At 39.7% G+C, this 13,194-nt stretch overlaps 1 protein-coding gene across 2 annotated transcripts in view; it reads left to right on the top strand.

The window, feature by feature from the left end:
- The window catches only part of LOC138983624 (uncharacterized), a 63,237-nt gene that overhangs the window by 27,201 nt on the left and 22,842 nt on the right, over nt 1-13,194 (top strand). For both annotated transcript variants that reach the window (XM_070356907.1, XM_070356914.1), the window contains exons 6-9: nt 1,589-1,634; nt 5,277-5,432; nt 7,622-7,677; nt 8,725-8,865. In XM_070356907.1, coding sequence (XP_070213008.1) covers nt 1,589-1,634; nt 5,277-5,432; nt 7,622-7,677; nt 8,725-8,865 — 399 coding nt within the window. The remainder of the gene's footprint in view (nt 1-1,588; nt 1,635-5,276; nt 5,433-7,621; nt 7,678-8,724; nt 8,866-13,194) is intronic.

Genomic DNA, 13,194 nt, shown 5'->3' with positions numbered 1-13,194 from the left:
ACCCTGAACTATGGAAGATAACTGTTTCAAACTTAAAAATTATGTGGGGCACATGTTATGCTTTCATCATGAGACACATTCGGTCACATATGATCAAGGTCAAGGTCACTTTGACCCTTATGAAATGTGACCAAAATAAGGTAGTGAACCACTAAAAGTGACCATATCTCATGGTAGAAAGAGCCAATAAGCACCATTGTACTTCCTATGTCTTGAATTAACAGCTTTGTGTTGCATGACCTTGGATGACCTTGACCTTGGGTCAAGGTCACATGTATTTTGGTAGGAAAAATGTGTAAAGCATGTGAGTCGTATGGGCTTTGCCCTTCTTGTTTATTGTTAATTGTTACCTCCGATTCCCTTTTTTTGCGACCAGCAGCAAAGAAGAACCTAGAAAGAGAAAGAGTCTGAGAGAGAGAGAAAGAAAGACTGAGAGAGTGAAAAACAGAGAGAAAGAGAGTGAGAGTTAGAATACTAATCTTCAAAACAAGCGTGAGTCTTCCTTGAGATTTGTTTTTAAAACTGATTAGAGTTTTGTGTGTGCAAAGTTATACCGTATGTCCTGTATACCGGTCGATCTTATGGTTTTTACATTTGACTAAATGTTTTAACATAGAGGGGGAATCGAGACGAGGGTCGTGGTGTATGTGTGTGTGTGTGTGTGTGTGTGTGTGTGCAGGACCGGACTATCGGGGGGGTTATGGGGGTTGCGCAACCCACCCCCCCTCCCCCCTAGCCTAAACATGTACCTCACTTATTTAAAACATTTTTTATTATTGTTTATTTTATGCCGTTTCATGCAAGGAGCGACCATTTTGCTATCTCAGAATATGACCTACCCATCAGCTTCACTGGCAACCCCCCCCTCCTCTTAGCCTAGTCCGGCCCTGGTGTGTGTGTGTGTGTGTGTGTGTGTGTGTGTGTGTGTGTGTGTGTGTGTGTGTGTGTGTGTGTGTGTGTGTGTGTGTGTGTGTGTGTAGAGCGATTCAGAGTAAACTACTGGACCGATCTTTATGAAATTTGACAAGAGAGTTCCTGGGTATGATATCCCAAGACGTTTTTTCATTTTTTCGATAAATGTTTTTGATGACGTCATATCCGGCTTTTTGTAAAAGTTGAGGCGGCACTGTCACACCCTCATTTGTTAATAAAATTGATTGAAATTTTGGCCAAGCAATCTTCGACGAAGGGCGGACTTTGGTATTGCATTTCAGCATGGAGGCATACAAATTAATTAATCACTTTGGTCATTTAAAATCTGAAAAATTGTAATTAAAATTATTTTTTTATAAAACGATCTAAAATTACGTTCATCTTATTATTCATCATTTTCTGATTCCAAAAACATATAAATATGTCATATTCGGATTAAAAACAAGCTCTGAAAATTAACGAAGAGAGGTACAGAAAAGCGTGCTATGCAGCACAGCGCAACCGCTACCGCGCTAAACAGGCTCGTCAATTTCACTGCCTTCTACGGACTACGGTCATTGTGAAACAATACAGTGCGTTCAGTTTCATTCTGTGAGTTCCACAGCTTGACTAAATGTAGTAATTTCGCCTTACGCGACTTGTTTCTTTGTTGCAGTGTGACCATACCATCTGGAGTGACGGCCAGCAAAGTAGCTGTAGAGGTAGATGCACTTGTCTATCTTGTTCGTCTGTTTGATCTTCTGACAGTCTGTCTCTCATCTGTATGGGTCTCCTTCTCACCCATACATACTCATTCAGTCACTTCTCGCATGCATGTTTTCAAAGCGGAAAACGAGACAACTTCACGTGGACCTTTAATTTTGCACACAAAAAAGATTACTAACGTTGCAAACTCAAGAATAAAACAAAGCAATGGTTCGGTTGGGCAATGTTTTAACGTTCCATAAATTAAACAATTCCTCTTTGGGATCTTGCATCAGAGATGTACTGTCAATATAAAAAAAACCAATTGGGTGGTGAGATCCATGGTTTGAAGCAGATGTCATGCAATTTACTTGTGTGTGTTGTCTGCTAGCCAAAAATAGAAAAGACATTGTCCTGCGAAGCCCAGATTATGTATATATACAGGTCACAAGGCACATCATCCCAGTGCTTCTGAGTTACACAAAAAGTAATTTATGACCACTCATCAATATCCCACTTAAAATTAAAAAACAAAAACACAAAGGCGATGAATGAGTTGTAAAGTGTAAATGTGACCCTGAAGATTTAGCGGCCTCGGCGAGGGTCTTGCCAGAACCCATTACTGATTTGACGGTGTGTTATTTAATTTTGTTTTGTATTATTTTGTTCTTCTGTGGGAATCAGCTTTTTTCTGAGATATGAGGACTCGCATAGGGAAATATCAAACTTTAATAAGACAAAGTATAATTAGAAAAATAGATAATGAGACAAATAGAACCTTATACTTATAATCAATTCTTTTCACAAACATAAACACTTCTAAATTTTACATTTATATTCTTTAACATACGTAATCCTTGCTTTTCTTCCCTGTTCTATTTTTTCTTCTTGTATATTTTATATTATTTCATTGTATTTATTCAGTTTTTCTTTTTTATTACTTTACTATCTTCTTCTTCTGCGTTCATGGGCTGAAACTCCCTCGTACACTCGTGTTTTTTTGCACGAGTGGGGGTTTACGTGTATGACCGTTTTTACCCCGCCATTTAGGCAGCCATACGCCGCTTTCGGAGGATGCATACTTTTTTTTTTTTTAATAGATACAGTGTTTCGCTATATCATACAATTTTCTTCACCAAAATGTTGTACAAAACATCACATAAAAGAAACAATGTTTCGCTATATATATCATACAATTTGCTTCACAGAAAACTTTGTTATTATATAATATCAGTCAGGACACACAACTGTTCCCAAACAGCGTGACCACGAGTTATCGCTTCAACAAACATTGCCATCCAGTCACCAAAAATGGTGGAACAGTGATGAAGAAGACAAATCAGAATTGAATAAGAAAAAATGTGTGTAGCAATTTTGATTCACCGCAGAAACAAGGGCTGACCTTAACCAGGGTCACGGCACTCCATCCCCATTGGTGGAACTTCAACATTTTTTTTTTTTTTTAAATTTGCCAAGCACATCATTGTGGGGCTTTTAATAAAAAAAATTCAAGCATCCGTCTACAACGTATCATCACTCATCCTTCAACATTTACACAATACTGAAATATCTCAACGCTAATTCATATCCTAACAATAGTAACATCACATTTATATTAATAGGCCTACCATATCTATACTTACTGATACACATTTTTGAAATGTGCAAAATATGATTAATAATTTTGTTTATTGGGGGTTTGCACTTCTGGAGAATAACCAAACAATACATCTTTTTCTGTTAATATAATATTTTCTCCCGTATTAACAAATATACATCTTCTAACATTTTCCCAAAACAATTTCATTATGCTACATTTCCAAAAGAAGTGTTCAATATAATCCATTTCATTACAAAGACTACATAAACTATTTTCTTTTAACTTCATTTTATGCAATAAAATATTTGTGGGATAAATATTATGTAAAATTTTCCATTGGAGTAACTTTAATCTTTCTTCGCTTGTCCATGCACTTGCCAGGACCCAATACTTTTCGTCAATGCAAATGTTATATTTGTGGGACCAAAATTTTACAGAGCAGGGTTCACTGGCTTTGGATTGCGTTAATATCGCACGAAATTTCTTCGGTTATGGGTTATTAACCCTGAAAACAGGTCGCAGGAGGCTCGTCACCCGCGTCTTCTTTAACTGTGTTGTCTCGCAGTGCTCGCGCACAGAGGGCCGTGTGCAAAGCGTTGTACTCAAACAGCCTTGTGGCACTATATCCGACAATGGCACAAATATGTTCAAAAGACACAATATTTTCGTCTATCCATACATTATGTACACAATTCACACCGGCTTCAATCCATTTATCAAAACACAACACATTCTTTCTAAAAATAATATCTGCATTATTCCACAAACATTGATCAAAAATACTTTCTTTTTGAACAGGAAATAAATATCTGTTCTCAATCCATATTTTTAAAACTTGTTGCCAAAATTTTGATTTAACTCTGGTCAGACCAATAAACTGTTTCGGGTTGGCAGTTGATTTAAAGCAACACAGCTGGCTTCCAAGAACCTCAAAATAATGTCTTGGAATCAATTGCCAATTTGCAAAGGAGGATGCATGCTTGGTATTTTCGTGTGTCTATAACCCACCGAACTCTGACATGGATTACAGGATCTTTTCCGTGCGCACTTGGTCTTGTGCTTGCGTGTACACACGAAGGGGGATAAGGCACTAGCAGGTCCGCACATAAGTTGACCTGGGAGATCGGAAAATTCTCCACTCTTAACCCACCAGGCAGCCGCGGCCGGGATTCGAACTCACGACCTTCCGATTAAGGAGGCCGACGTCTTTCCACTGCGCCACTTCGCCCGTCATTACTTTACTATCAAAATTAAACAAATCAGAGAAAAAAATTAAAACAATTATGATTTAGAAAAGAAATTTTATTAAATCAATTTAATCCGAAGTCTTCAAAAAAATAACAATTATAAAAAAATTAATATCTTCTTAAATCTTTAAATACAAATGTCCACTTATTTTTTGTGTGTGATGTAACTCTTCTCTTTTTACCGTCAAACAAAAGAAAACTATGCGAACCATCCACAGAAATCTCCGTTTGGTTGTCCAATCTCTCACGTTGTGTCGTCATTTTCCCTTTTTTTGTTTTTTTTGTGGTGTAAAATCATGATTATTGTTTTACTTTTAATACAAGTTTATCCATGTATTCAATCAACCTTGATTCTGCCAAACAGCCCTTGTAACTATTACAATAACCTCTCGTTACTCATCGAATCAAAATCAGATTCAAACCATCAAAATGACTATGGGTTGTACTTTTGTAATTTGTAATTTTTGTTATAACAGGCCCCTAAGTGTCAGTTGCCTTTGAAATATATACAACATTTCTATGGGGGTTCCATATCTACATTAACTTATGCTCATTTTTCCAATTAAAATTAAAGGATTAAGGTACTTATACATGTCTTGTGTCAGAACATCTTTGTCTCGCACACAAATGAGCACATCTGTTACATCTAAAACAATTGGCGTGTTATATCGAATGTAGACCAGATTGTCAACGTGCTTCCACGATCGGTTCATCTTCCTACAGTGGGGAAAAACAGTTAGATACAAATCTATTTGGGTTGTACAGAATGGACATTTATATTGATGTGTTATTTGTTACTTTCTCCATGACAGGTTTCTCTGAAGAAACACAAGTTTGCATTCGGAGCCAAGATAGAGGAGTACGAGCTGGGACAGACCCCCAAGACGAAGTACGAGCGTATTTACAACAGCTGGTTCAACTGGGCCACCGTGCAGGCCTACAAGTGGAAGTTCAGCAAAGGCGAGAGGGTAAGAAGTGTTTATATTTTAGGAGTGTTGACGAAGGGGTCTAAGAAAAGGATGGAAATAAGTGCTCTTGGTATCAGACAACAGCAGCAAGTAAGACCTTTGCGGAACTAGGCTCGAATAAGAAGCATTGAATTGCGCGACTTTCATCCTCAACATCCTCAATCCACTCTCATGAAGGGAGAGAGGGAAGCGGAGCATTGAGGGCGTAGCGACACAATTTGTGTGTGTATGTATATATATATGTGTGTGTGTGTGTGTGTGTGTGTGTGTGTGTGTGTGTGTGTGTGTGTGTGTGTGTGTGTGTGTGTGTGTTCAAGACATGGTCTCAAAGTAATAATAATAATAATACGAGAATTTATATCGCGCACATATCTCACCACAAGGCGACTCAAGGCGCACAGTACAAAATATGTGAGAGCCCTGAAATGCAGCCGCTCGGCGCAGAAGGGACAGCACCAGTAAGCTTGATAGGGAACCCATTATGTTTGTAGCTTATAATATATATAATGCTCGTTTCTGTCTGTCTGTCTGTCTGTGGTATGATGACTAAAGGCTCCAAAATGGCTCCACCGACTGAGGTGGAAATTTCAGGGCATGTTCTTTGCCACTTAAGTCGTGTCATAGTGTATTTTTTGGAAAACCAAACCTGAAAGGAGTCGTTAAAAACAGCGATTAACAGTAGATATCCTATAAGCCATCGCAGACCCCTGCCCGTCTGGGTTGGCAAAACTTTGCTTCATCTCTCCGTTAAAATTAATATTAAAAGTCCTACGGTTTTGAGCCATTAAGGACTTGAGTGTTTGTCCGCTTTCAAAAAGAGGAAAGAAAGAAACAAAAAATAAGGAGAGGAGGGCAGGGGGTGGGGTTGAGTTGATAATGCTCTGTGGAATTTGTTAAAATGAAAAGTAGTTAAGATGTTTCTTGGTAAGAATTATAAGTCTGTATTCTATATCTTGAATAACGGGCTTGTAAAATTTTTTTTTTTATTATTTCAAATCGAGTTTCATCTCTCCTCACCACGTCATTAGTTTTGACGTCATGTCATGCGTCTTATGTTTATGGTGTCATTGTCCATTCTTCACTTTTGTGGGCAGACTCTTGGGCTCTCATTCTTGAAAAGTCCGTAAAATTGTGTCCGACAAAGTCAAAATGTCGTTTAACTACCAGCCCGGTAATTATTTATGTTCCCCTGGTATTCATGGGATACTGGCAGAAGGTCGTCAGCTACCAGTGTTGGTTATTTTTAGAATAGGAGATTCCCCATGCTTGCTGTTCTCTGCGCACACGTTACCGGCGTTTCCGCCGGCGTGTCAGTTTCAAAGTCAATAGCAGCAACGCAAACAAACTAAATGAAGTTCTTCTTATTATTGTAAAGGTCTTTCTATGGAGCTGGGTACCATTTTGTGACATGCATTCTCAGAAAGTCCTGTTATTGATGGAACCTAGATTGTATTCTCTTTATTTTTATCATTTATACTCCAGTTAGATAAGGATACAGACATCCAAGAAAAACATATTTTCAATTTTTGTGAATTTACATGAAGTCAATGTTTTGACTTAATGTTTTGACATAGACCAGGAATCAAGGCGAGGGTTGTGGTGTATGTGTGTGTGTGTTTGTGTGCATGTGTGTGAGTTGAGCGATTCCCAGAAAACTATCGCAGATCGTCATGAAACTTCACACACAAGTTCCTCAAATGATGTCCCCAGACCTATTTCTCTCCATTTTTTCAATATAGGTATAGGTGATGTTATATCCGGCTTTAATTGAAAGTTGAGGCGGCCCTGTCACGCTCACGTTTTTCAACCAAATGGATTGAAATTTTGGTCAAACCATGTTATAAACTCAGTCCGCACGATGGAATTGCACTTCAGTTCGGACGCTGAAAAATTAGTCAAAACGTTTGCTCATTGAAGTTATCATTAAAATCGAATTTTAAAAATGCTATTGTATTTCTTATCTCATTCTAAATCCAAAAATGGATATGTTATGTTTACTTCAAAAATGTGTTCACATGACAATTAAAGAAAATAGATTTAATAGTTAGGTACTAGGTTCGCATGCTTCGCGGAGACGAGCGTGACCCGTCTTAAGCCAGCGCGCCAGCGCTTTCTCGGACTACTAGTGTTTCGGTTAACCTATGGTTTTACTTGTCTTGGTGAAACAATCATGTTGTTCTGTGTTGCAGTATGATCCCGATTTCTCAAGGGCAATAAACGCCACGGACGTTCTGCTGGCCAACGGGTATGGTCCCGATTTTCTTCATCTACCGTATACATAGAATCTAAATATAAAGAACGCAATTTTGCCTTAAATGACCCTTCGCAGCTACCAAGAAACCGCGATTGGTGAACCAGGACTGCGTTGTTTTTTTGTGTGGATAGGATTTTACTTATTTTAAACCAAACACCTTTTGCAATTCTCGCTTGAACTATGTTTATGCAAAGAGCAAAAAAACTCAAGAAAGGTTAAATTACGAAATGGCACGAAATTTGTGTCCAAAAGTGTATTTTGGGTTTTCAGCATTTGTAGCTGAATTGAACATCATATAATCATTGTGCAAAGTATATTTATCGTCGTCAATCTCTTTCTTGCAATAAAGCGATCATTTCAAAATGTCTTATGAACATTGGACACCCGGTGTCAAATGTTAAGAAAACAATTCTGAGAAAACAGCGTCAACAGTTTTCAAAATGGTGTCATTTTTAAGGACCAAAAACATGTTTTCTGAGGATGTTTTACGAAGAACCTTGAAAAACGAAAACTCGAAAAGCTTGACAGAGAAACAAAAGTTAATGTCCGTGTCATCTCTGCCCTACTTCAGTACGAAAACAAAAATTCACAAGAACCTCGACCTATTGCCCTTTAAAGTGGAAAAAAGAATTAAGAGACGGAACAGACGAAAATAAATGATGCTGTGACTTATTTTAGAATGTGGCTGGGATGACCATTGCTTCCACCATCTTGGAGTCATCCCAGTCACATTCTAACATCAGTCGCAGCATCATTTATTTGTGTCTCTTGTGTATCCGATAGGTTTACGATTTTGTGAATGTTCGGTTTTGTCCTGGATTGAACGTTCCAATTGTTTAACCTTTCTTGATTTAAGCCTTGTCCAACTTGTATTACAGGTACAACACAAAAACTCTGTGTCGCACGTTGTTTAAAAGTCTGAACAGATCACGAATGATGAACACGCTTGACGAGGAATGCACCTTTAAGATAAGTCTCGTCCAACTTGTATTACCAGTACAGCACATAAAGTCTTAGTGCTACGCTATGCACGTGCAGAAAGACGGTGCGAGCTCACAGCATCCTGTGGGACATAGAGAAGAACATTCCGCCGTGGGTGCTTGCTCTAAATGATTCTGAGATGAAGCCAGAGATTTCCAAGCACATCGCCTACATGATGAATCTCACCAAAGGGGGACGGTATGTTGTCCTCCATCTTGCATCTGACCTACTGCTTGTCTTGCGGAGAGTTTGCCTTATTCATTCTGCTTGTCTTTCATCCGGTGTCACGACGTGCATGTTCTTACTCATCTTCTCCTCTCCAGCCTCAACTAACATATAAAGCAGTAACTCTGTCTCGGTTTGGCCGGCTGGCTCTCTTTTTTCTGCCTGTCTGTCAGTCGGTCTGTCTATCGCTCTGTCTGTTGGTCTGTCTGTCTGTCTGTCTGTGCATGTCTGTGTCTGTCTCTCTGTCTGTCTCTCTCTCTCTATCTCTATCTCTCTCTCTCTCTCAAAACTCTCAAGGCGAGGTAGACGATCTGGAGGTGTAGCAGTACTGGTACACAGCAGCCAGTTATCTTCCACAAAGAGCATGGAATGTATTATATGCTAACTAGAGGAATACCCGGCTTCGCCGGGTGAATCGCGAGACAGAGTATGCAGCGTGGCAGTTCGCCAGCTTAGAGGGGACACGTGTTGAAAATTGTCATCCACCAGTTTGTGCCCGGGGTCCACCTGAATATGCCCACCAAATTTGATGCAGAATATTTACGATGGGAGGGGTAGTATATATTAGTGGCAATATTTTGAAGATGGGAGGGATTTTGTACACGAATTGCAATACTTAGATGTACTACATGTGCAGAAAAGTGCTGTGCAAAAAAGCGTTGCTTTTGTGTGGCGGAAGTGAAAGAAGTGAAGAAGTAGAGCCGAACAAAAAAGTGTTTATTTTCGTAATTCGTATCGCGAAACAGAGTATTTATTCACCGCGGTTCACCGCAACGCAAACACACACACACACACACACACACACCACACCACACACACACACACACAAATACACACACACACACACTCACACACACACACAGAAGCCGTATAGAGATAGATGACAGTGGATTTTTCGCGTGGCTATAAATAGATTCGACCTTTGCACTTTCACAGTGAGGACAACGGGTGAAAGCGTTGTGGACAGTGACCTTCTAAAAATAGTAACGGGAATATCTGAAGCTGCTTGTCATACCGTAGCATTCTGATCAGTCATCGCTCAACGGCTATCGCCAGTTATCTTAGAGAATGAGCCGTACTCATTTTGACCTGAGTTGAGGATGATACCGTAGCTGTGATCGGAAGATCAAACTTTCTCATTCAGTATTCTTGCAAATACCGTACGGGATTGACGCCACACGAAGAAAGGGAGATAAACGCGCAAAACACTGGAGAAGATAAGGAAGAGTTACTGGGAATAGATCTGAATGAATGAACAGAAAAACCAAAATCGGTTCACGGCGCCGCGCTTAGAGCACGTGTTCAAAATTTTCATCGACCAGATTGTGTCCGGGGTCTACATGAATATGCCCACCAAATTTGAAGCAGATCCATCGAGAACTTTGGCCGTGCATCGCGAACACACACACAGACAGACGGACAGACAGACAGACAGACAGACACACACACACACACAAGCCGTATATAGATATAGATATAATATATATAATATAGATATATAGATAGATAGATATGACTTGCCTAAAAATAGTCAAAGCTTGTGTGGGCATTGACGAAGACTTGATCTTTGTAGTTATGTATGTGCCTCCCTACCAGAGCCCGTATTATAAAAAAAATCAGACACAAATTGCAGTATTCACCATCTAAAGGAGTTCCTTCTGACATCCAACGAAGTGGGGACACCTCTTACCTCATGGTAGCAGGGGATCTCAATGCTCGAATAGGGAGCTGGAACCTGAACTTTCATTATGCAGACAATAGCATACATAAAAGTCGGACAGAAGTCAATCAGAATTTTCCCAAATGCGTTGATGCATTCGTCTTGTGAGTGTCTTGTGTCCATATCCTCGTCGTCTGACACGTGTATGCTATTGTCTGCATCATGAAAGTTCTTAATGAATAAACCATACATCCATCCATCCATCTCTCTGTCACTCTCTCTCTCTGTCACTCTCTCTATCTCTGTCACTCTCTCTCTCTCTCTCTCTCTCTCTCTCTCTCTCTCTCTCTCTCTCTCTCTCTCTCTCTCTCTCTGAATTTGGAAGCCAGGAAATTATTCTGTAATGCTCATATTCAGTCTGTTATTGATTACGCGTCTACCTTGTGGGACTCGGCAAGTGAAAATTCATTCAAACCACAAATTAGATTACATAAACGAGCGCTTAAAGTAGTCTTATTAAAGAAAACAACCATATCTGAGTTAGATTACATGAACTTAGGCATTCTTCCTCTGAAGGCAAGGCTAAGTTACAATAAAGGTACCCTTATGCATAAAATTATTCATGGATGTGTACCTCAAACCATATTTTCCAAATTCACGTTAAAAACTTCACGCCAATTGATGAGACTGAACATGCCTCTGCCTGGGACTGACCTATTCAAATCTAGTTTAGTCTATTCAGGTAGCAGTCTCTGTAACACTCTTCCGACAATCCTACGGCAAACTAGCAGCACAAACGTTTTTAAGACCAGATATACGTCTTATCTCATGAAGTCTAAATAAACATCTGTTGTCGCCAGAATGGTTGTTAAAACCAACAACCGATGCTTTTTAACAATGTATTATTCTTTAAAACAAGAGGCGAAGCCTTCAAGGCTCCCGTAAGAAATCAACAAACAGTAAGGCCTAAAAAAAAAATAGGTGTGGTTACGGTAACCCGACCTACCCTATTTTTTGGGGCCGACCCTATAACTTTTTATTACATTTGTCAAAAAACACACCACAAAAACAAGTAAACGAGTGCAGAAAACGCAATAAAAGCGAAAGCGCCCGAGTCGCACACTAATTTCTCTGTCAAGTAGGTTTAATTTGAACACATTAGAAAAAAAAGTTTAAAAAAAAAAAGTGAGTGCCTACCTTCCTACCCTATTTTTTTGGGGCTATGTTACCGTAACCACACCTTTTTTTTTTTTGGCCTAACACAAACTCACTCACTCCGTCACACACACACACACACACGCGCACGCACACAGAGTTAAAACTAACGCATCATATCAACTCCATGTATAATTTTCAAAAGAAGGCAAACAGATAAAATGACTGTGTATTTGTTGTTGGTGCAGTTGTCCTTGAAGGAGATCTTGTGCAATCCTCACACACACATTTGTGTGGCTGAGGCATATCTGACATAGCGTCGATCTTGTTGTAGGTTAACCTCCTTTCTGAAACAAATGGCAAAATTCGATGAGTTATGATGACTACAACCTACACAAATATAAACAGTGTTTTGAAACAGAATAGTCAGGTTATACAAGCCACTTTACCTATGCAGCCTGGTAACCCTACAATATGCGAAACATGTCAACTGACTGCAACAGCCTGGTTCTTAAAATAATTATTACGGTCAACACAGCCAACACACTATTCACAGTCCATTTTAAGGAGCAACGGAGGTACTCTCTGAGGGTCTTGTTTTAATGATAACGATCAACTCAGGAGGAAAAAAATAACAGAGGAAAAAAGAAACCACATCAACCGCAGAAAAATACAGAATCACATGTACCATCAGGGTCGGAGCAGTTAAGCCAGAGGGGGGGGGGAGGGGTTACAACCTGGGGTCCAGGGGTAGACCCCTTGTGGGGTACATGGGCAAGGCCCGGTTGGGGGGTCTGGGGGGCCCCCCAGAAGCTGAAGAGTTTTAGCTATTTTATGAACAATTTAGGGCTTATCCTTGATTTTGAAACATGATCAACTGGTGTCAGCAGCCACTCATTATTTCTTTTAAAGTTAGTATTAATTTTTGGCTCACGTAAGAGTAGCCTATGCGATGCTAAACTTTGTCTGTCTGTGCGTGCGTGCAATGTATTGTATGTAAATTGATTATATGTTCTTACTTTTATTTTATTATAATCATGTAGAAGTAGTTTTCTTTACTTGCCTATTCTTTAGCAATTTTAGACTAGTCCCTCTTTAGGGCGAGGGCCAGATGTAAAAAAGCAGATCACTGCTTAGTCTATTACTCTCGTTAAATAAAGAATTGTTCTTGTTCTTGTTCTTGTTCTTGTTCTCTCTCTCTCTCTCTCTCTCTCTCTCTCTCTCTCTCTCTCTCTCTCTCTCTCTCTCTCTCTCTCTCTCTCTCTCTCTCTCTCTCTCTCTCTCTCTCTCTCTCTCTCTCTCTCGCTACTCTCTATTCTCCGTCCTCCTTCTCATCTCCTCTCGTCGTTGTTTGCTTAACGCCCAGCCGACCAAACTCCAAGTGCACGGATCCCCTGGGGCTTTTAGTCATACCTCAGGCAGCTATCCGTTAGAAGAACTACCAAGTTTCATTGACTTGCACCCAAAGAGTCAAGAACTGCGATTTG

The sequence above is a fragment of the Littorina saxatilis genome, linkage group LG1, assembly GCF_037325665.1.
Source record: "Littorina saxatilis isolate snail1 linkage group LG1, US_GU_Lsax_2.0, whole genome shotgun sequence".
Taxonomy (NCBI): domain Eukaryota; kingdom Metazoa; phylum Mollusca; class Gastropoda; order Littorinimorpha; family Littorinidae; genus Littorina; species Littorina saxatilis.
This window is presented reverse-complemented; position numbering and strand designations above follow the sequence as displayed.